This window comes from Austrofundulus limnaeus, unplaced genomic scaffold, assembly GCF_001266775.1.
Source record: "Austrofundulus limnaeus strain Quisiro unplaced genomic scaffold, Austrofundulus_limnaeus-1.0 Scaffold1748, whole genome shotgun sequence".
Taxonomy (NCBI): domain Eukaryota; kingdom Metazoa; phylum Chordata; class Actinopteri; order Cyprinodontiformes; family Rivulidae; genus Austrofundulus; species Austrofundulus limnaeus.
In genome coordinates this window covers 1-22,251 of record NW_013954150.1, presented here as the reverse complement: position 1 = coordinate 22,251, position 22,251 = coordinate 1, and the positions used below count along the sequence as shown (strand labels likewise).

General features: G+C 39.8%; 4 protein-coding genes across 5 annotated transcripts in view; 3 read left to right on the top strand and 1 right to left on the bottom strand.

Moving 5' to 3' along the window:
- smo (smoothened, frizzled class receptor) overlaps positions 1-6,582 on the top strand; it is an 8,884-nt gene extending 2,302 nt beyond the window's left edge. Inside the window, exons 2-12 of the mRNA XM_014033463.1 lie at positions 1,200-1,399; positions 1,500-1,709; positions 1,808-1,980; positions 2,083-2,302; positions 2,380-2,503; positions 2,590-2,682; positions 2,997-3,105; positions 3,295-3,480; positions 4,530-4,678; positions 4,779-4,913; positions 5,044-6,582. Of these exons, the coding sequence (XP_013888917.1) occupies positions 1,200-1,399; positions 1,500-1,709; positions 1,808-1,980; positions 2,083-2,302; positions 2,380-2,503; positions 2,590-2,682; positions 2,997-3,105; positions 3,295-3,480; positions 4,530-4,678; positions 4,779-4,913; positions 5,044-5,624 (2,180 nt within the window). The 3' untranslated portion in view covers positions 5,625-6,582. The remainder of the gene's footprint in view (positions 1-1,199; positions 1,400-1,499; positions 1,710-1,807; positions 1,981-2,082; positions 2,303-2,379; positions 2,504-2,589; positions 2,683-2,996; positions 3,106-3,294; positions 3,481-4,529; positions 4,679-4,778; positions 4,914-5,043) is intronic.
- A 765-nt stretch (positions 6,583-7,347) lies between these two features.
- On the top strand, positions 7,348-13,314 carry cax1 (cation/H+ exchanger protein 1). Of its 2 annotated transcripts, none has more exons than XM_014033466.1 (20): positions 7,348-7,463; positions 8,669-8,842; positions 9,023-9,138; positions 9,290-9,398; positions 9,490-9,606; positions 9,678-9,739; positions 9,819-9,980; positions 10,060-10,245; positions 10,394-10,493; positions 10,735-10,876; positions 10,955-11,138; positions 11,236-11,335; positions 11,413-11,531; positions 11,641-11,678; positions 11,759-11,886; positions 11,985-12,121; positions 12,215-12,309; positions 12,485-12,563; positions 12,755-12,863; positions 12,978-13,314. In XM_014033466.1, exons 1-20 carry the CDS (start codon positions 7,388-7,390, stop codon positions 13,049-13,051), a joined length of 2,307 nt encoding a protein of 768 aa, XP_013888920.1. In that variant the 5' UTR covers positions 7,348-7,387; the 3' UTR covers positions 13,052-13,314. The 2 variants fall into 2 exon arrangements, with proteins under 2 accessions (XP_013888920.1, XP_013888918.1); XM_014033464.1 differs by having other exon boundaries at positions 11,638-11,678; positions 11,988-12,121.
- A 50-nt stretch (positions 13,315-13,364) lies between these two features.
- On the bottom strand, positions 13,365-17,680 carry klhdc10 (kelch domain containing 10). The gene is made up of 9 exons (XM_014033467.1): positions 17,443-17,680; positions 16,609-16,830; positions 16,355-16,509; positions 16,076-16,224; positions 15,898-15,982; positions 15,733-15,799; positions 15,607-15,654; positions 15,358-15,497; positions 13,365-15,102 (listed from the first exon to the last, which is right to left on the bottom strand). The coding sequence occupies exons 1-9, from the start codon at positions 17,534-17,536 to the stop codon at positions 14,893-14,895; spliced, it is 1,170 nt and encodes a 389-aa protein (XP_013888921.1). The 5' UTR covers positions 17,537-17,680; the 3' UTR covers positions 13,365-14,892.
- Positions 17,681-18,059: 379 nt separating this feature from the next.
- On the top strand, positions 18,060-21,755 carry zc3hc1 (zinc finger, C3HC-type containing 1). The gene is made up of 10 exons (XM_014033469.1): positions 18,060-18,225; positions 18,460-18,562; positions 19,630-19,780; positions 19,895-19,978; positions 20,112-20,239; positions 20,396-20,535; positions 20,624-20,888; positions 21,007-21,207; positions 21,290-21,499; positions 21,582-21,755. The coding sequence occupies exons 1-10, from the start codon at positions 18,098-18,100 to the stop codon at positions 21,651-21,653; spliced, it is 1,482 nt and encodes a 493-aa protein (XP_013888923.1). The 5' UTR covers positions 18,060-18,097; the 3' UTR covers positions 21,654-21,755.
- The last annotated feature ends 496 nt before the right edge of the window (positions 21,756-22,251 follow it).

The following is a 22,251-nucleotide window of genomic DNA, read 5'->3' as shown; positions in this document are numbered from 1 at the left end:
TTTTTAGGGTTATTAACGAAGTTTGTGTACTCAGACCAGTAATATTTGGGGTCACAAGTTTTTGTCATGGATATTTTGTGGGTCAGAAGATAAAAAGTTTGGGAACCACTGTACTATAATAGCAGTATTATGTTGAATTGTGCAGCTATATGTGATAGTGATCTGTGATGGGATGTTTCAGGCAGTTAGGGAACAAAACTTGGAGAAAATGTCAGGGAATTGGGAATAAAATGTTCAAAAGTAGCATAAGTAAGCAAAAGTTTTGAAAAAAAAAAAACAATGTCATCCACGGGAGCTCAAATTTACTCTAAATAAAATAAAAAACAACAAATTTGTCCTAAAAGTGAAAGTTTAGTAGACTTACACATGTCAGTTATGCTCATTGACTGTCACTATTAGACTAAACATAGAGCAGTTTTTTTTAACCAAATAATCATCACAGGGTGAGAAATGCATGTCATTACTTGATTTTTAGATTTTATACAAACAATTTATAAAAACCTGGTGTTTTGATACTAATAAAACCATCCAATGAGAGTACAGAAATTCATATTTCTTTATTAATCCCAAAGGGAAATTAAATGTTGTTGTAACCATTATCATCATGTTTAAAGTTTCTTAAATGGTGGTAATAAAGAGCATTGAGCAATAATGTCATCATTATTTCCAAATAATTACTTACAATAATTGGTTTTAGTTGCATTTTACTGCATGTGGAATGATAAGTAATAAAATAAGAATATATAATTTTCTTGATGTGCACTTTTGAGTTTCACAAACGTTAAAACTACAATGTCAATACGTAACCTTCCTAAAGCTTAGTGCTAATTGATGTACTCCATCCACCACTGGTGGTGTGTATTGATTAAAATCCTGGTGTCCCACCATTGTTTTTTATACTCAAATATTACAATAATAACATAACTGTATAATAGCTTTTCATATATTTTCTTTAATATCTTCACGAACAATAAGATGAGAAATATTCCCAAAATAATACTCTTAGATTTCTTGTGTTTGTAAAATGTGAGCTGATAAACACTAATCATGGCCGGCATTAATCTATATAGTAATGTGACATCCATAAATAAACTAAGAACTTGTATTTCTGTATGTAAATGCAGCTTCACCTTCCACGTTTTGGGTATTACCACAGCGGTGATGCTAACTTGCTTTTTTTATCTGTTTTTATATCCCAGGTTTACGGAACGCTCCTAGATGTTGGTCGGTCATCCAGCCATTGCTCTGCGCCGTCTACATGCCCAAATGTGAAAACGGCCGAGTCGAGCTGCCCAGCAAGAGCTTGTGTTTGGCGACGCGGAAACCCTGCGCCATCGTGGACCGGGAGAGAGGCTGGCCCGACTTCCTCAAGTGCGACAAATTCCCCGTGGGCTGCTCGGTATGCTTTATTTATCGATCCCCGATGAGAAACTTATCGTTTCTCGGAAGCAGAGGTGATTACCACCCTTTTTTACCTAATTTGCATCTTCTGTGTTCAGAACGAGGTGACGAAGCTGAAGTTCAACATTTCGGGTCAGTGTGAAGCTCCGCTGGTGAAAACAGACATCCAGTCCAGTTGGTACAAAGATGTGGAGGGCTGCGGTATCCAGTGTGACAACCCCTTATTCACCGAAGAGGAGCACAACGACATGCACGCCTACATAGCTTACTTTGGCACCATCACACTGCTCTGCACCTTTTTCACCCTGGTGAGGCAAACAAACTCAAGCCAACTATGAAAGAGTCCACAACCCATCCTTTCCATGTTATTAATTTTAGCTATTGTTACGCTTCTGTCTTTATCCAGGCCACATTTCTTGCTGACTGGAAAAACTCCAACCGCTACCCGGCCGTCATTCTTTTCTACATCAATGCCTGTTTCTTTGTGGGCAGCATCGGCTGGCTGGCCCAGTTCCTGGACGGAGCGCGCAAAGAGATCGTGTGCAAGAGCGACAACACCATGCGGCTCGGCGAGCCCTCGTGAGTTCGAGAGGCCCAGTCTTGTATTTGGAAGTGAAATGAACAAAAAAAAAATGAATATGAAGTCATCAATAGCTGCATCTAATGTTCTGCTCCCTGCAGGTCCTCAGAAACTCTGTCGTGCGTCACGATCTTCATTATCGTCTATTACTCGCTGATGTCCGGTGTGATTTGGTTTGTCATGCTGACTTACGCCTGGCACACGTCCTTCAAAGCTCTGGGCACGACTCACCAGCCCCTCTCAGGTCGGACCTCCTACTTCCACATGGTCACCTGGTCCGTCCCCTTCGTTCTCACTGTGGCCATCCTCGCCATTGCTGAGGTTCGTATTAAACAAACTAAAACCGATCAAATTGTTGGGTTTTTGACATCTTTCGTTCACATCTTGTTGCCCCAAAGGTGGATGGAGACTCAGTGAGTGGGATCTGTTTTGTCGGCTATAAAAACTACAGATTCCGAGCTGGGTTTGTGCTGGCACCTATTGGAGTGGTGCTTGTGGTTGGCGGCTACTTCCTCATTCGGGGTGCGTGTCATCTGCACCATTTGGTCATATTTGATTAACTAAAACAAAACAATAAAAATATGGACTGAATTAATTGCTTATTGCAGGAGTCATGACCTTGTTTTCCATCAAGAGTAACCACCCAGGACTGCTGAGTGAGAAAGCTGCCAGCAAAATCAACGAGACAATGCTGAGGCTCGGTGAGTTCTGTTCCCCTTTTGTTATCGAAAAATCAAGAGCTGAAACGTGACCCTAACTGTCACTGAAAGCTAATGTTTTGTCTAAAGCTGCAGGCAAAATGAGCAAAGAATGTAAACACGTCTAATGCCTCAGTATGATAGGAAAATGTCCTGTGTACATGAGCAAATGAACAGACTGAGTTCCATCTTTCTGTTCTTTTAATTTTAAAATGTGCAATAAAAATAAGCTTGGCAACACCTCTTGTGTTTCACTCCCAGTTTATGGCTGTGTGTAATAATAATAATAACAACGTGTTCTCTTTTTTTAACGGTAGGTATATTTGGATTCCTTGCTTTTGGCTTTGTTTTCATCACATTTGGCTGCCACTTTTATGACTTCTTCAATCAGGCCGAATGGGAGAGGAGCTTCAGAGAATACGTACTGTAAGTTTTTTGGGCTTATATTCCACAATTTGCTTTGTTTTTAGCGTTTGCTGTTGCAGCTGTACATTGATTCCTCCTTAGAACCCTCCTCCGCTTTCACATTTTATAAAAAAAAATTTTATTTAAGAGTTGTGGCGTTTGAGTCGTGTGGCCCTTTAGATCAAACACGTCTCTGTTTGTTTCCAACAGGTGTGAGGCCAACGTGACCATCGCATCCCAAGCCAACAAGCCCATCCCAGAATGCACCATTAAGAACCGTCCCAGCCTGATGGTGGAGAAGATTAACCTGTTCTCCATGTTTGGGACAGGAATCGCCATGAGCACCTGGGTCTGGACTAAAGCCACCATCCTCATCTGGAAACGCACTTGGTGCAAGTAAGCAAATCTCCGGGTTTGTTTTGTTGTCGTTGCCAAGTATGGAGCTTTCTTTTAGGTTCGCATTATTTTAATGATTTTCAGTGGTGGGCAGCGCTAATCCAAAAATTAGCTCCACATTTTCTAAAGCTCTTATGAAAATATTTAGGTCCGCAACTTCAAAAGCACTTATGCCATAGAAAAACTAGTGGAAGCTAATTTTATAGCGCAAGTTCAATTTGACACTTACTAGTGTTTGTTTGTTGTAGATTTTTCATTAAAGAAGTATCAATAAAGTAATTTTAAAACTGCTTATTGGAAAACTGAAGCGATGCATTCTGGGTACATGACGGATTTGATTTGTGGTGGGAAACGAAGGAGTACAGGAAACTATCTTCACTTCAAAATAAGAGCTTGGATTTTAAAGTTTTCCATGTAGTTGCTCCATTTGACCACTAGATGTCAGTCTTCATCAGCATAACATCTTTAAATCATTTCCCCTTGGTCGATTGCTTCGACCAATTACTTCAAGTATTGAGCTCCAGCGTTTAGACTTTTTTTTTTTTGAAAAAAGGAGCTCCGATTGTAAAGTAAAATAAATCAATACATACAAAATTTTAGTATGGATTACAAACGTTAACTGTTTTTGCTGGGACAGGGAGTTCTAAACATTGCCTTCCTGCTACGTAAGCAGACACAAAGCATTGTGGGAAATGAGAACCGTGACCCAAAGCAACAGTTAGCAAGGATGAATACCAATAAGTGTGTTTATCTGGGAGGGATGCTGTTGGATAGATCATGTGTGTTGTGATTCATTGACAGCCATACCTTCCGCTGTTCAGGATAATGATGACTGGTAGATAATTAGTTATTAGYGGTACTGYATTTTGATTTTAGAAAGTGCAAGTCTGCTTATGAATTATAAAAATTAGTAAGCCCGCTAAAGCACAAACTAAAGTTTTAGGTCCGCAATTAGCAGGTTTGTGCTTTAGCGGGCTGGTGCCCACCATTTGTGATTTTACTCACAAGTCCATCATCTGCGGCCGTCTCTCTGTCCCGTCCTTCACCAGGATCATCGGCCGCAGCGACAACGAGCCTAAGAGGATAAAGAAGAGCAAGATGATTGCCAAGGCGTTTGCAATGAGAAAGGAGCTCCACAAGGACCCGGAGAAGGAGCTGTCCTTCAGCATGCACACTGTGTCTCATGACGGCCCAGTGGGTGAGTGGCACTTAAGGGGAGGTTTGAACTGATGTACTGAGCCACCATGAGCTTATTGAACCAAAAACTAATTATTAGTTTGGGATTTTCTCTGTCATAGCTGGAATCAATTTCGAGCTCAACGAGCCATCCAATGAAATGTCATCAGCATGGGCGCAGCATGTGACAAAGATGGTTGCCAGACGAGGAGCTATCCTGCCTGAAGACATTTCGGTCACTCCCACCGGGACACCAGGTGAGATCCTGGAGMTGTTTTACCAAAATGCTACATTTGGTTTAGAATTAGCCAGATAAACTTTGTAACTCTACACATGGCTGTGCTTCTTGTCATTAATAAACTGTTTATATATTTATTTTTCCAACAGTGCCACCTCCAGAGGAGAGGAACAGGTTGTGGATGGTGGAGGCTGAGATTTCCCCCGAGATGATAAAGAGGAAAAAGAGGAAGAAGAAAAAAAGGAAGGACGTGCGTCCGGTTGAGGAGACTCACCACCAGCGCGAGTTTGGTCGCAGCTCGGTGCCCCGGCTGCCGAAGCTTCCCTGCCACCCGAGCCTGGTCGCGAACCTGCGCTTGCAGCAGAGGCAGCAGCAGAGGATGGAGGACGACGTCCTGCCGGGGTCGTGCTCAGAGTTTCAGCGCTGCGAGGAGCGGTGCCACTACCTGCAGTGCCAGGGCAGCTACAGCAACAAGCTGCTGCCCAACCCTCTGACCCATATCGACTGTCCTGAAGATCTGGGCCTCAGGCCACGCTACCACCCCTCAAACTCCAACTGGCAGCCCAGGGGGTCCGCACTCCGTCCTGAAGAGATGGATCTAGACGGGCTGTCAGACAGAATGGCTCACGTGGCCCGGGTCCCGGCTGGTCGCAGGGCCGGCTGTGGACCCATCCACTCCCGGACCAATTTAATGGAGGCAGAGCTAATGGATGCTGACTCTGATTTTTAAAACTGCTTCGTGGGAAACAGAGCAAACAAAAAAAGTGCTGGAAACTTTCAGAGACTCTTACTAAAATGCATCAAAACCTGGTCAGTGTGTTTTATTTCTTTTTATTTTTCTGTGTCTTTGTGCACGACAGATTTTTTTTTTCTCAGAAAAATGGAAGGAATAACGTATTGCTTTGTGTTGAATAACATTTCATGGAGACTAAACAGATGAGGCAGCTAAATTGTACATGGCTTGAAACATGTGTATGTGCTGAAACGTCTTGGTTCCAGCTCAGCATTAAAATGAGCTCAGTCTCAAAAGATAATCGAACCAATTCATTTCTCTTGTCTTATATTTTAAAGCTCCTTCTCTCCCTTTCCACTTCCATTTAATCACTATTTGTGCTTACAACTACCTTGAGGTGCTATTTGTACTTAGATTTTCAAACAGAACTAAAACTGTGTTAAGTAAAAAAAAAAGGTGACATTTTAGTTTCTCAGCTTCCCTTTGTAATGATTTAATTTTATGTTATTTCTTCAAAACATGTACAACCCCAATTTTATTGATCTGCTACTCTAATCAAGCTTTTTTTTTCGTGCTAAAATATGTTCCTATCATTTCTATTTTCTTTGTTGCCTGGTGCAATAATTCATCTGTCGTTTGCTTTGGAGAAAATTTAAATTCTAAGAGTGAAGCTACAATGAGCTGTTTATCCCCCTTCAATAAGCTCTTGTATATTTCTATTTGCTTGTTGTACATTTTAGAAAAAAAAGTGTTATTTTTTTATCAAATTTCTGTTCTTGTTGTATATATTCATTTGAAACTGTGCTTCATATGTGTTGATGCTTATTTTTTGTTTGCATTCAGAACATTTGCAGTGTTGCGTTTTGTGTAAATGAAATACTGTCACTTTTYACTGTACAGCTAAGCTATGTTTTTTTTGTCTCTATATTAAAATAAAAACAATGCCACATTTTGATATTGTTTTTTTGATACTGATATAGATAAAAAAAAAAAAAAAAAAAAAAAAAAAAAGTTGTAGCAGTTTCGCTTGTTGGACTGAACTACTTTCTGTTGCATCATTAAACCAGCAGGGGAAGCCAAATACCTTTTTTGACCAGTTTTAGGAGATTTGATAAGTTATATAAGTTWTTATTTACGCAAATTTTATGCAATAGAAAATAGCTAAAGTAGGACTCCGTAGAAGTATTTAAAATAGCATTAAAATGATATAACGTACAAGGAAAAGGTGCAAGAGCTTTTGTTGCAGTACCCTAAAAACCACTAGGGGCACTAAAATTTTAATGTCCGACCAGTTTTAAGAGATAACATTTTTTTAGCTAGTGCATTAGCAAAATGACTACATTTAAATAAATAAATAAATAAATAAATTTGATGGTTAAACATGACAAAAAAAGTGAACAATTTCCTGCTGGCCTGAGCAACTTGTTGCATTATTTACAATAAACCACCAGGGGGCGCTAAAGTTGCATTTTAATTCAAAGTCCGAGAGTTTGAGAAATATGAATAAATTAACTACAAAMTTTTTCGTGAAAATACAACTAGTGCGTTAGCTAAAAGACTAAAATCTTTAAAAAATAGAGATAAAATGGAACTCATTGTTTAAAAGCGTGAAGAAACGGCTTCAGTGACGGTAAATTATAGGAGCACTAACTTTCTGTTCCACGCCACTGATTAGCCAGTCGCTGCACGGCAGCGGTCATAAAGAGGGGCCGAAGCCCGGAGGACGCGTCACCGCAGGAGCAACACCTAAAACAGACGACATGTCCTGTAAAACGTCCTCTCTGCTGCCGGGGGACGTGGACCACCTGCGGAGAAGATCAGTGGCTGAATCCACAGGTGGTAACAAAACTTCACGAATTTATTTGTCTTTATTTCTGCGAAATTAATGGTTTTTAACTTGCTAATTAAAAACACCTGCGCTGCGTGGTTTTCTACCATGTAAATAAAACTAATGAAGACAAGTAGCTAAGTTACTTTATTTTTTCTTTCTTTTTTCCTTTTCTGTTTTTTTATTTTTATTTATTTATTTCTTTATTTTACAAAATTGTAACTATTTAAACTGAGTTTAAGGGGCTGTTTCTGTTCAAATTTCCACGAGGTACAGCATCATTCAGGTTGAACTATCAAACAAGCATGTAAGGATGATGAACTACACTCATTTATAGTGGTTCCCAAAGTTGGGGTCGGGACCCAAAGTGGGGTCCTGAAACATCAAGGTGGGGTCCTGAAAAGATTTTCTGAATTGATTACATTTTTGCCTTAGTTGTTACCTAAAATGTATAAATGTAGAATAATAAATTTTGTTACTATGGCCATGTTTAGTTGACCTGATACAAATGTTTATCATCCAAAAATAGTTGGGGGCACAGGTCTCTGCTACTGTTAGTTTGTGGGTCAAAAGCTGAAACGTTTGGGAACCACTGCACTTCAGAAGTCAATTTAAAGGGTAATAAAATAATTGGTGATGTAATATTTTCCCTATAATTATTACAAAAACACAAAATAAGTATAAATAAGTATTTATATTCGTGTAGCCTTTTGTTTTTAGGGTTATTAAAAAAGTTCGTGTACTCAGACCAGTTATATTTGGGGTCACAAGTTTTTGCCATGAATATTTTGTGGGTCAGAAGATAAAAAAGTTTGGGAACGACTGATTTAGATTGTCTACCTTGCTTAAATATTGCAACATAGATGCTGTAAGATTTAGTTAGTTAGTTAGTTAACTTAATGGGGAAAATTATTGCTTAGCCCCTGGTTCCAAACACAATTTTTTCACACACTAAGCAGTCTTATCAAAAGAGAAGTCCTATGTTTATGCAGCCTGTTGTGTAACCATCATGTCTGTTAGCGCCACACCATTAAATAAAACTCCTTTGTGCTTAACAATGCATTAGTAATGTGATGAGTCTTGGCAGATTGTAGTTAACAGCTTGAGTAGGACACTGCATGACTCCCATGAGGTTTCTGTTCGTCTCACACACTCCGTGACACTTCCACGTGTCTTTCTCCGTCCTCAACTTGATTTTTTTTTCTTCACCCAGAGGCCTGCTGTGACCCCGAGCATCCCCAGCGGTTGCTGCGACTGCACGTTCACCCTGAAAGACTGTGCCTCGGGCCTCAGCATGCAGACCTGGGCGTGGCAACGCCCTCTCCAGATGCCTCTGCGCAGCACTTCTGCCACTTCACGCCGAAATGTTTGCTTGCCGTCCACCGAGGTGAATCCCACTACAGCTAGTTACAAAAACAAGCCACCTGACAGGAAAATAGCTCAACTTGATGGGATTTTTTTTAAATTTTATTTTAACCAATAGTCCCAATCTTGGAGTGTCTTTAAAAAAAGTTGTGTTGAGGATCTGGTGTTAGAATGGAATTGAAAAGGATTGTCTTTTGCACAGGAGCACATTGCACCTCTCCAACGCGACATGAGGAAGGGTGGCATGACGGCACCTCCAGGACCACCATCAGAGTGGAGAATGAGGTTGAGGCTCACAGAGAGGCTAACAACTACAAGGTGGGCAAGGATGACGTTACTAGGAAACTATTATTTCACCAGATTTTCTTCGTTTTTTTTTCTTTCTTTTTCTCACAAAAATATCTCTTGATCAGTGAAAGGAAAAAAGGTGCCAACTCAAAACTTTATTTTTAATTTTTTTTATTCCCAGTTTGGCTTCAGAAAATGGAAAGGCAACGTGACCGAGAAGCCAATTGAAGACAGATCAGACATCGACAAAGAACTGCACACGGATCTTAGCATTGTTAAGCAACAAGAAGGTCTTTTTATTTTATTATTTGATTTGCGCACATAAATAGTGTTCTTGCATTAAAAATAGYGACTTGTGCTTTTCTGTTTCCACTCCTACAGCTTCAGTGGTGACTTTTGGGAACATAGCTTATGTGTTTTTATTCGGCTGGTGGGTTTCATTGTTCTACATCCTCATTTGTCCTGTAATGTTTCTAACAATCTGCGGTGCTTCTTACGGTATGTATTGAAAACTCCATCACTCATTGAACTTCTTCATCATCTTAAACTATGCCTGTTGTGTATTTCAGGCAAAGTTTGCTTCAAGTTGGCACGGTTCTTTATTTGGCCGTTTGGGAAYTCAATAGAGAAGGTAAGATAAGAAGAAACCGGACAGTTAATATGTGCCATGTTTTAAAGAGTACTAACTGTACGACTGAACATCATTTCAGGCTAGTTCTGTGGTCAGAAGGTCCACCTCAATGCCGACAAACTGTGAGATCGTTCCACAAGAACGGGATGCTGTGGACTGTGAACCGCTTCTGGTATCTTCYCCTCTTCCTGTTGAGGTCCACGTCCCAGCTCTGCCTCCCAAAAAACCRTCAAAGCACTGGGTAAGAACATCTTAACGACTTGAATCAGCCGTTGTACTATCTGTAGGCTTATTTCTACATCTCTGGTGTGTTTCTGCAGGGTCGGGTCAGTACTTATATTTGGTTGTTTCTGGGTTACCCTGTGCTGGCTGTCGTCCACTCCCTCGCATGTGTCCTCTCCTGGATGCTAGTCTTCACCATCCCTGTTGCAAAAATGAACGGTCGCGTCCTGACCACTGTCCTCCTCATGGCACCTGAAGAAGTTCAGATCCACAAACTAGAYAAGGTACTAAAACCCACCAGGCTTGCATAGATATATGGAGATAAAGGGATGTGCAAAGTATTTAAATTCATCTGATTTCTGTACGCTATTTGTCTAGCTCCAGTTTATTTGAACTGTTCACACTGAAACATTTTGTTTCTCTTTTTTCCAGACCGTTGTGTGCGAGACCAGAGTCATCCTGTGTTGTTACCAAGCTTTTAATATGTATTACTACAAATACACTGTGCAAGGAATCAACATTTTTGCTCTCAGTATCCTTTCAAGGTTGTAGTACTAGAGGGTAACAAGAGTCATCAATTTTTAAAATAAAAGTATTAACATCTGTCATAATATGAGATGTCTTTAAGAAAGGGTGGGGGATGTTGCTGTGCTAGGATCATAGTGTCATACTAGGATTTCAGTTGATTTTAATTTCACTATCATAATTTTAATAAATGTATTTCTTTTAGATTTCTGTTTTGTTTGTTCTCCTTGACAAAATGCTCCCTTAAGATTTGCTACCATTGGTGTTTATGACTTTGGTCATTGGCTACGCTGATCGGCAGCATAAATACTTCAGTGCAGAGACGATATTCACCATAGCCATTACCTCCATCATCCCCCTGTCCTACTATATTGGCATGGGAATAGCCAGGTGACGTATTTACGTTTTTGTCTCTAACAAATCGGTGATTAAGGACTTGGGTTTAATTGATTTTTGTCCTCTCTTCAGCCTTTCTGCACAGAGTAACTTTGCAGTGGGAGCAGTGGTGAATGCTACATTTGGCTCCATCGCAGAGATGACATTTTATATCACTGCACTGCTGCGGGGCCATCGAGCTGGCAGCAAATGTTACGAAGAGATTGTCAAAGCTGCGCTCACTGGGACGCTGCTGGGGTGCATACTGTTCATACCTGTGAGTGTCACGGAGGCAGGAGAACACATTAGTCCAAACCGATGCTGACTCACGAACCTCTTGGTGTAATTTGTTTTGTTTTCTTGAACGTCTGCAGGGGATTTGTATGACTGTCGGTGGCATTAAGCACAGTGAGCAGAGATTTAACAGCCGCTCAGCTGGTGTGGGCTCAGCTTTGCTTTTCATATCCATTGGGGGTAAGTGGCAGTGACTCAGGCAACACATTTTTATACAGTTTTATGTTTGGTGCGTCTAACACTTGACTCTTGCCTAGGTGTTTTCGCGCCCACCCTCTTCTCAAAGGTCTTTGGGAATCTGGTGTGTGAAAGTTGCTCTAATATTCCGGGCAACGCCAGTGCACCCTTCATCTGTAAGGACTGTCATTACTACGTGGTGGGCAGCTTATTCTTTTTGGATCAACTTTACTTTTTACAGAATGACACTTTTTTTTGTGTGTGTTTGATTTCAAAACCATTTGCTTTAATTTTTGTGTTTTCAGCAGAGTCAAACGGACCCACATTTGATTCTGTCCAATATCGAGTAAGTCCAAATGCTGCCAACAGACATGAATTCACATTTTCAGCAGCCACCTCATCAGTGTTTTTTTTTCTTTCTTCTAGGCCTCTTGTGTACACTATATCTGTCCTGCTCCCTGCTTCATATCTGATCGGCCTCATCTTCACACTAAAGACCCACTCCCACATCTATGATATTCAAATTAGCGACGGACACGGGGGTCACGTACACGGTTAGTATGCTCCTGCAAGCCCACTGGGGTGGTCACCACTAACCACGTGGTTTTGAGCTGGCTCAGACCTTTATTGACCTGAAACGTGTGGTCTCCAGCAGGTCACCACTTTGTGCATTGGTCTCGTTGGAGGGCTCTGGTGGTGCTGATTGCCGCCACAGTGCTGATGACATGCTGCGCTGACCTTTGCACTGAAAATATTGAGCCCATTCTGACCCATTCCACCATCTCTCAGGTGTTTTAGTTTTTTGAAAATTATTATTATTATTTTAAGTTTAAAAAGCCTGATTGTGTTTGTTGAACTGAGATGCCTCCTGTTGTGTCGCAGTACTTCATCGGAGTCACCGTGTTGGCCATGGTGCCGGAACTTCCTGAGATTGTCAACGGGATCCAGTTTGCTCTGCAAAACAACATTAGCCTGAGGTTAGAGAACACTGCATGGTTTAAGTTACAAAAATATTACAATAGTTATTCACCCTTTCTGTTTTTCTTCTAACAACCCACTACACTGTAATTTAAAACATGGTCAGATTGCATTAGAAAAAAATAAAGATCTGATTTAAGCTGTTTGTTTGTGTAAATATCCTTTTTTTTTCAGCCTTGAAGTAGGTAGTTGTATTGCTGTGCAGGTCTGCATGATTCAGATTCCACTTCTCATCCTTTTTAATGCGTTTTATGTAAGTAACTTGTTTTTAATGTTATTTGTATGTTGACAATGTTAGAATAGGATTGAGGTACTAATGCTGTATATTGTGGACATTTGGAAAATTTTAAAGCTAATTCTGATTCAGTGCATTTCTTTGAGATTATGGTTTTATACGTGGTACACCTTTTTTATATGTAATCTTTGCAACCCTTTTTACCCCAGGATGTTGGGTTTGTGCTGGTGTTCAGCGATATCCATCTCTGGGCCAGCATCTTCAGCGTCATTCTGGTCAATTACATCTTCATGGATGGAAAATGTGACTACTTCCAGGGTGGGTTTCATGTTCAAATGTTACTTTTATTAATGTCCACATAACCTAATGGGTTTTTTATACATATAAAATTACTGTTCATTCTCAGATGTTATTCCTCTGTTTTGCTTGCAGGCACAGCTCTAGTGGCGGTTTATCTCATCATTTTGGCTCTTTACTACTTTGCTCCTTCTCCACGTTCATGTTGATCAGTGTTGGAGGAATATGAGTCCTATTTCTATAGAAATTCACTCGTCGTTTATGGGTGGTTCAAGTTTAGAGGCACAGAATACGGGAAATTGAACGTTATCACTGAGCTGGAAATAAATAGCACTTATTATATTTCATTGTTTTGTATGCTTCAAAATGTTCTAGTTCTTGCCATTTTTGTAACTTCTATATGTTGGATGTAAAAGTGACTTTTGGAAATTGTAAATTGTCATGCCAAATATAATAAACTGATTTAAAAGTGTAAAAGGACATTTATTTAAATTAATAATAAACATTAGTCAAACCAAACAGTTATTAATGACATATTTTATTGACAGACCTAACAACATCCATAAAATTCTGCTGTACAACATTTTAGTGGAAACATGTAAAACAGCTTTTTGATTGTAAAGATTTGTTTAAAGAAAAGGTATACCATGCAGAAACTAAAAGGCGGAAATAAAAAAGAAAAATTCAGATTCAAGTCTTTTGGGGCATCCAATTTGGCAAAATCTTATCGATTGAAATTCTTTTTTTAAAACCAGACTGAGAAGCTGCAACATTATTTGGCATCAGGTATCTGAAGATTTGAACTCACTATGCTGCATTTTCATCAGATTTCCCCTTTTTGAAGCTAAAGAAATGTTTAAATTTTGGCTAGAAATGCATGCAAAAAAAGTCTTGCACTGCCTCCATTGTAAAATACGTTTACAAGGTTGAGGAAAGGCACTGCAGTATAAACATGTGTTTGGAAATGCCAGCTACTTCATCTCCCAGGTAAAACTCATAAATGATAAAGTAAAATAATTCTTTATTAAAATAAAAACATGTAGTGTTATTTTTTAAGAGCACCAAATTCACAGTGATATGTAGTTTACAAATGAAAGCTGTAAAAGAACACAGGAGGGGATTTTATGGGGTAGAAACTAAACTTATTTTAGCAAGTGTTTTATAAATAATGCAAAATGAACAAAAGCAGCAGCAGGAAAAAAGAACGCATTAAAGACTATGCAAATGAAAAGCACAGTGGTTCTATGCCTAAGACAATTTACCACTAATAAATACCATTGAATCTTTCCAAGGCATGCAAAATAAAGTTTCCCAGCTTTGTTTTTGTTTTCTTTTTTTAAATCTATGGACACAGGCAGCCATGTGTTAAAAATTCAAGAACAATTTCCAGGACCAGAATTCTGTCCCTAACTTTCTGATGATCATAAAACCTTCGGCAAGAAAAGTCCACTTTTAGAAGGAAATGTCAGAAGATGAAACAATGGAGGAAAAAAAAAMCCTGCTCCCTTTTTAGTCTGGTATTCTTGCTGTGGTCATCCATGCACATAGAATCTATTAAATAAGTAAATACCTGCAAATATATGAAACGATGTGCAAACAGCAATTTCTTCATGAAAAAAACACCAAAGTCCTTAAAAATAAATATACATCTATTAGTTTTCTTCGCTGAATCCTTGAAGTTCCTGGAGGATGCTGATTTACAATGACAGTGTTTGACTTCTTGACGTGGCAAAATAAACTTTTTTTTTAAACTGTCAGTTTTGTTGAAGCTGTGAATCCAAACTCTAAGAAGCAGTGGTGACTTGGAGGGGTTTGAGTAAAATCCATAAAAAATTCTACATACAGTCCACCTCCACTAGAAAAAATAGAACATAAAAAAAGGCATCCCATTGTTTTTTGGTTTTAAGGTGGGGCTACGTCAGGCAGGGGAGGAGCCGGGTACTTTCCCAAAACCTGGGTTAAATCATATTTTATCTCATCTTTTTCGCTGTCTGTCCCAGCCTGACCATGCCTCCATTTTTTTTCTCTTTTTTTCTCTCTTTTTTTGTGCTTATTTCAAGCGTTCTACAAGCTCCTCCGTGAGCCCCAGGTTAAACAGATGAAAGGTGGGGAGAGAAGTCAAGTGAGGAAAAGACTTGAGAAGCTTCTCCCAGCAAAGTTCCAGCAGGCTGGGAACAGTCAGCCAGATCTTAAACAGAGAGCCAGTCCTCTTGTTTTCATGGATGTTCACTACACCACCGTGGATGTACATGCAGCCAGCCTGGAGACAAAAACAACAAAATATTAGCAAAAAAAAGGCAAAGCGTTGTCTTGATTACCTATTAGCTGGAGGGAGAGGTCAAAGTGGACATTAGTATCAGTGCAATATCCAGATCTGACCAGCAGGGATCACTGTGTTTTTGCTTACCCCTGAAAATCACTTTCTGACCAAAACTCAGGGTTATGTTGCTATTTTAAACTTAACAGGCATGCACGTGTAGCTAAACAGAAAGGAAACGGCAAGAAGAGGGCTAACCGGTGTAACTGCAGCACAATGAAAGTAGGCTGGCTCAGGCATCTCTGCTGGTAGCTTATTCCACTGGAAAGTGTGCAGGTTGATCTTCCACAGATCCGACAATATCAACTCCCCATTGTAGCCCCCACAAATAAATACATCTAAAACAGAAAAAAAAACAAGTTAATGCATTATAAAGAAGGAGGTCAAAATGAAACACGTATTTTTATAAAGTGAGACAAGCTGTATTACAAAGTTAGCTGTTCTTACCATTCTGTATTTGAACACAACTATGGCATCTTCGCGGAGCAGGATACCCTGTGGAAAGCAGGAGCATTTGAGAATTCTGTACATGAGAACTGAGACAGCTTAAAAAATAACGTGACAATTACAGACCTATTTTTTCATGGGGTTTAGTTGTAATCTCCTCCCAGGAATTTGTCTCTAGATTATAGGCGTGTATCTATTGAAAAAAAAGTCCAAAGGGAAAGATTTTTCCATTTTCATTAGCATTTCTTACGTAAATTTCCACATATTTGGAGAATAACCAGAATAAAGTACCTTATCCAAAGGATACGATGTCCAAGAAGTTCCCCCTCCCAGAATATAAATCCTCTGTCCATCCTGTGCTATTTCATGTCTGTACCTGTGGCAAATGTGACACCAGTTTATATCAGTGATTTTTTTTAAAACATAGTGTTTAGCTTCTGTAATGTATTCCTGAATCCTAACACCATACCGTTCCTCAGGCAGGTCACCAGGGGGATTGTTGGGCTTGAGGTGGATCCACTCCCGGGTGGTCAGGTCTAGCCTGTGCAGGTCTGTGCTGTAAATGTAACCTGTCGTGCCCCCAAACACGTACAGGAAGCCATTTATAATGACCATTGCCTGCAGAGGGGAAAGATATCAAGCTCTGATCTCACAAWTTTGAAACTCCTTCAAGGGGCAGACTGTTGCAGATTATGAAACAAATCAAAATTTACTGCCACTTTTTGACTCTAGGAAAGTTTGTGCGTACCTGTCCATAGATTCTGTTAGGCTTYTTCCCTCGACAGTTAAGCAGCGACCATCTCTTGTACTTGACGTTACAAACGTGAACGTCGTTGCCGTTATTTTCACCAAAAGGGATCCCGGTTCCACCAAACACCAGAAGGTTGTTACCGTGCAAAACAGCTGAAGAAACAGCAACAATAAATTAAATTTTATTACTTGTTTTATTTATATATTCAAAACGAAAATGTTATTCAAGGAGAAACAAGAAATAAAGAGTACCTGACATAGATGCCAGTTCTGTGGGCATGTAGCCCTCTGTGTGCATCTGCTGCCAGCAGCCTGTAGCAAAGTGGTACCTCCACAGTTCCCTGAACAGTGGATAGTCTTCATTTTCCGAGCCGCCTGACTCATCATAGTCGGGGTTGTAACCTCCAAACACATATAAGTTGGCATTATCAGCAACACAGCGATGTCCACTGCGGGCAGGGGGCGTTCGGTAACCTGAAAAACAAAAAGTAACACTTGAACAAGAGCAAAAGATGATGGGGATAGATATTATCCAGATGTTAAAATGTGGGTGGGAGACTAAAAATAATTAACAAAACATGAAATTTGCTACAACTGGTTTATGGGATTGCAAAAAATGAAACAGCTCTTTTGTTGTTTATTTACTAAAAAAAACTGAACTTGTATGCMAATATAAAAGACAACAATATAGAACTTTTTTAATCTTAAGAAGTTAAGGTTTAAATGATTTGTGAAATAAAAAGTGCATCATGAGACCACAAAAACTTGTCTTTTACCAGTACATTATGCTGCTCAATGCAATAACCAAATCAAACAAAAAAAGTTTTAAATTCCTAGTAATATATAACCTGTTTGATGTCAAATATTCGCTTTTCTAAAGAAAAAAATGTTATTCCAACAAAGCTTGACAGCTGCTGCTGCTAGCTTGAAACCATCAAAGTCACTAGTGGTAAATAATTTCTGGGTTTCCTGGCATCCAGATGTGACATTAACAGTGTTAATGCTGATTTGAATGTTGAGCACGGCGGCTATGATAAAGTTAAAATGCATTGTTGATAGCATAGCATGCTAATGTTATTGACTAACCTGCTAGCATAGCTGCTTGCGGCGGCCTGCTACTAGACAGTTTCTCAAATATATTCAGCTGGTCTGAACTGTCAACCCCTTCCGCGTTCAACATCGTTTTCTCCGTTACAAATCAGTCCTTCTGGATGTCACATCGAAGAAAAAAAAAAAMCCAACAAWAACTAAAGCGCAATGTCTCATTTCACATTTTAGGCAGGCTGGAAGCCATTCACAAAATTTACCCCGACCCGTACTGTCCCGTCACGTCACACATTTAGCCAATCACAGAGCTTCTTACTAGGACATTGCGTCAGCGGCTGCATTTTTYTTTTAAACAACAGAAATCTGGAGAAGTTCAGTGACCAAAAATACAGTCATACTTGCAAAAACTGAAAGTGGAAATAAGTTCACCTTTTATTTTTTGGTAAATTGTTAAATAATTTGCATTATTACGTTAGCAAGTTATATTTATTTTTTTGTTGTTTCATGTATGAAAAAAAAAGAAATAAATGCCAAAATATAAAAATAAAACATTTTTTACACTATTTACCTACAAGTCTATGAAAAGTGGCAAAATTCCCACCGGTTTTTGAAAAGCGGAACGACTTGTTTCGGGGTGAAGCGGAACGACTTGTTTCGGGGTGAATTTTCCGGGGGTGCACCTTTGACGTCGAACATGGCGGCGACTCACGGTACAAGTCGTCTTGGTAATTCTAATCAACACAAGTCTTCTATCGCTTCTCCGGAGAAAGTTCGTGAGCTTCTTAACGAAGGAGTATCATCACCGGACCTCGGTCTGCACAGGTGGCTATATTCGTTTTGAACACACGCACTTTATATGGACGTTACCATTAGCTTTTTTGAGTTAGCCACCTAGCCTAACGGCTCATTTTCGTCTTATGTCACTTAGATTTATTGGAAATAATGAGAACGTGTAAAAAAAAAGGAAATATATTAATTCCATTCATTTAGTTGTTTTCGTAATGCATATTATAATATATCTGTCGGTACATTTGTTTTCCTCTTTTTGTGTATCAGTGGACAAGGCGAACTAAAAGTTCTTGATGCAAAAACCAACACACAAGCACCTTGCGAGGCAACCAACAAAGAAGCTTTTTATTCTCGAGTGGAATCATATTCAATATCCTTTTCTTGTTGCAATCAAGTACGAGCCACCCAGTCTGTAGGGATGTGGATAAATGTTTAATCCTACACCAATATGAAATCTGACAGCGGATTCCAAAATACCATTTCAAACCATACAAAATAACACCAAAATCATGTGATTATCTGAAGTATGAGGGAAGTTATTGATGTTTGTTTAGGTAAAATCAGCTCATGTTTTCTTGCTGCAGTTCACAGCAGAACCAATGGGGTCTTTGTGACCATTTCAYCTTGCTGTTTTCTAWTTTTGCTCATAACTTYCTCAGTGTTCAAGATATCGCCATGAAATTTTAGGAAAAGATTCACATTCTGGTTTTTGTAGGAAGCATCTTGTATCCTAAAAAACTAATAAAACTTAATAATGACCAATTCAAAAGTAGCAGAAAAGGTATAAAATAACAATACAAGGCAAACTGTAGCATCAAATCAACTTAATTTGTCTTAGAAAGTAAGGAAATTAAAACAATTTAAAAACCATGTGGTCATCTGTTTTGTAAACAAAACTCCTCAACCAATCACAGCGTGTTAAATGTGTCAAGTGACGAAGACGAGCATCAAAAACACTTTGCAACAAGCACTGTTCTGGATTATAAAAACATACTTCGACGTTTCAAATCATTATCAAATTTGGAACAAGAGCAGATAAAATAATGTTCTTCATGGCAGCTTATCTCTTTAAGGGGTCACTAAAAAACTCGGGTGATTTACTTTGATCCTCTTTTCAAAAAATTGTCTCTTCAAAACGCATCAACAAAAATTAAAAACTGGAAGACGAGGCTGTAGCTAACTACCTGACGGCAGCCCGATTTGTTGAAATTCGTAGAAATAACGAAGCAGGAGGAAATTATAAGCAAATTCACAGAGCAGCCTTGCAAAATCTGGTCACAGCAGTTTGGGAAGAAAATGGCAGCAGCTGCTGATGAAATGTCAACATCCCTACAGTCTGTGTTTCACATTACAATCATCTCACAATAAATGCATCATTCAGGCTTAGATCTCTTTTATTTCAAGTAATGTAAAATACAAATTTCCTTAGCATCTCACTGTTCGAAATGGGCAGGCAAGCCACGCATACTGTCCCCTCTCATGTGCGCCAGATATGGTTGGATCAACGTTGGGAATGACATGCTGAAGTGCTCCAGCTGCCAGGCTTTCCTGTGTGCATCCCTTCAACCATGTTTAGACTTTGAAAAATGTAAGCAAAACATTAAACTACAAGGAAATATTGTCAGACCTGGAATAATCCACCTGGGCAGTGGAGCTGCACGCTTCATTTGAACGATTAAGTGTGTGTTTTTCTCTTAAATAGATGAAACTCGAATCGCAGAAATATCCAGACAGCTTCAGACACAGCATGAAAAGTTTTGTCCTTGGCCTGACTTTCCATGTCCAGGTAGGTGCCACCATGTAGCTGCATATAATAAATATTTATTACACAAGCATAGCAGAACGGCTGAAATAGTAGCAAGCATTTATTACAGCATCGCTGCTGTAATAAATAAATGTTTTTGTTTTATTTAATCCAGAGCGGTTCTGGCTGGTTCCAGCTTCTGAACCATCAGTGCTTCTTAATTCACTTTTGGAGCGCTTCCAGAGTGCTTGTCTTCTTGCTCAACAGTTGCCCGCCATGAAGCCAGAGAAGCTACAATTCATGGTAAAGTGTTTTGTTTACAACCACTACTTTCACTTCAAAATGCAAAAGGTGCATTGAAAATTTCATGAAAAAAGCCTGATAAATCAGGGTCACATTTGTTAACATTATAACCGGATCTGTTTGATTTCGCTTTACCAAAATATTGTTTTCTTGTAGTCATTGACAGAAGATGTCATCAGTGCTGTGCTGCATCTGATTGAAAAAGAACAAAAAAGAAAGGGAGACACTCCATCCTCTGAGCCTTTGGCTGTCCAGGTGGCTGCTTGCATTGTTTCCCTTTGTGGCTGGGAAGCCAGGTGAGATGACTTTGTGATTACTCCCGCTGCGTTCAGACAGAAGAGACGAGTAAGAAACATGGGACAAATAACTTTTCTTTCATCATAGCTCAGCTCTGCATGCCATGAGTCTGCCCATCCTCACCTGCTCCTACTGTATGCGGAAGGTGGGCTTGTGGAACTTCCACCAGCTAGAAGGGTTTGGAGGTGACGTAGAGGCGTCACCAGACACTACAGGACACTCCGCTCAAGCTGCAGGACCTGCGTCGGTGGGCAGTGACGATGTCCCGGGAGACTCTTCTGCGTCTGCCACTCCAACATCAACTCCGTGTCGCATGAAGCTTAGGAGCCAGGACTGCACTCGCTCTGACCAGGCAAGCTTAATGAGTATTGGTCAGCTAGAAAAGTGTTTTTGTTTTTCTTTGTCTGCATCACTGTTTTAATTCAAACCATAAAGACTGTTTGTTCACAAGGTGTTTGTTTATGGTGCAGGGTGAGGGAACCTCCTCTCCTGTGGCGTCACGCACCAAAAACCGAGACTCGCCCACCCCCAATGAAGAAATGCCAAGTCCTTTAGTCAGGGGAAAGAGACCTGCAACTCGAAGTCGAGGACAGGGGGATGCCTCGGGGACTGACGGCGCTGCCGGTCTTCACCCTCCTAAACGCTTGTGCCTTTCATCTTCTGGTGGTCCAGTAAGACCCAATGTTACTCCTGAATGAATAACTTACTTTTATTATAGCAATAGCCCCTTTAAAAAAAACACTATTATTTCAGGATGACCATTTGCCCAAGAAAGCCTTTGACCCCCTCGCTCAGCACAGGGACTGGTGTCCCTGGATCTCTGTGGGTAAGGAGAATGTGGATCCAGGTGTTATCCCTGCGCTAGGTGACGGTTCACTGCCTCAGCAGGGCTGGAAAGCTGCTCTCGACCTCCTCGTGCCCACAAAGACGAACTCCAATACACAAGGAAGCAGTCCAGCACAGGTAAGATAAGCGATTTCCATATTTCCACACAAGGAGTCTTGAAATCTTAAGCTAATTTTTTGTTGTTTTCTTTTCCTGTTAGGACCCTCGTGACAAGTCTAAAAGGGTGTTTGCTATATTACGCCAGTGGCAGGTATCCTCTCCATCTCAGTAGACTGTTTAGATACAAGCAACACTGAATTGATGAACTGGTCTGCCTTCTTTTATGCGGTACAAGATCCATCTCACCAATAAAGGGAGTGTCATATGTTATTAATGTCTGCCATCCTTTGAAATTGTGTTTACGGTCAAAAGTGTTATTTAAGGGATATAAATGTGCGTTTTCTCTGTAAAGATAAAAATGTGAAGGATGCCTGTGGACTTTTGAAGCATTTGAATTTTAGTACTTAGAAATTGAGATTTTAGCTTATGGGGCCAGGGGTGACCTTTTTATCACATGTGTGTATACATAAGCAGTCCACAGGTAGTAGAACCCAGAGAGCACCAGGAGTGTTTCTAAAACAACTTCACATGAAGACTGCTACAGGTGTTCTTAAGACATCGTTGTGGTCTGGGTTTTTATTTAAAACAAGAGACAAGGAATCTCTGGTTGTGAAAAAGAACCAGTTGCCTCAACACTGGACAGACTTTGTTTACCTTAACTGAGTTATTCACAGGAGTGGTAAACATTAACCTCAGATTAGAAAAAATGACTGTGAGCAAATAATTTTTTAAGTTTTACATATTTTTTTTGCTTTAAAGCAAAGTTTCGT

Coding starts and splice junctions, on each gene's coding strand:
- zc3hc1 (XM_014033469.1), top strand. CDS start 18,098: ATGGCGGCGACTCACGGTACAAGTCGTCTTGGTAATTCTAATCAACAC. Junction 19,979..20,111: donor GCCTGACTTTCCATGTCCAG/GTAGGTGCCACC, acceptor TATTTAATCCAG/AGCGGTTCTGGCTGGTTCCA. Junction 20,536..20,623: donor CTTTGTGGCTGGGAAGCCAG/GTGAGATGACTT, acceptor CTTTCATCATAG/CTCAGCTCTGCATGCCATGA.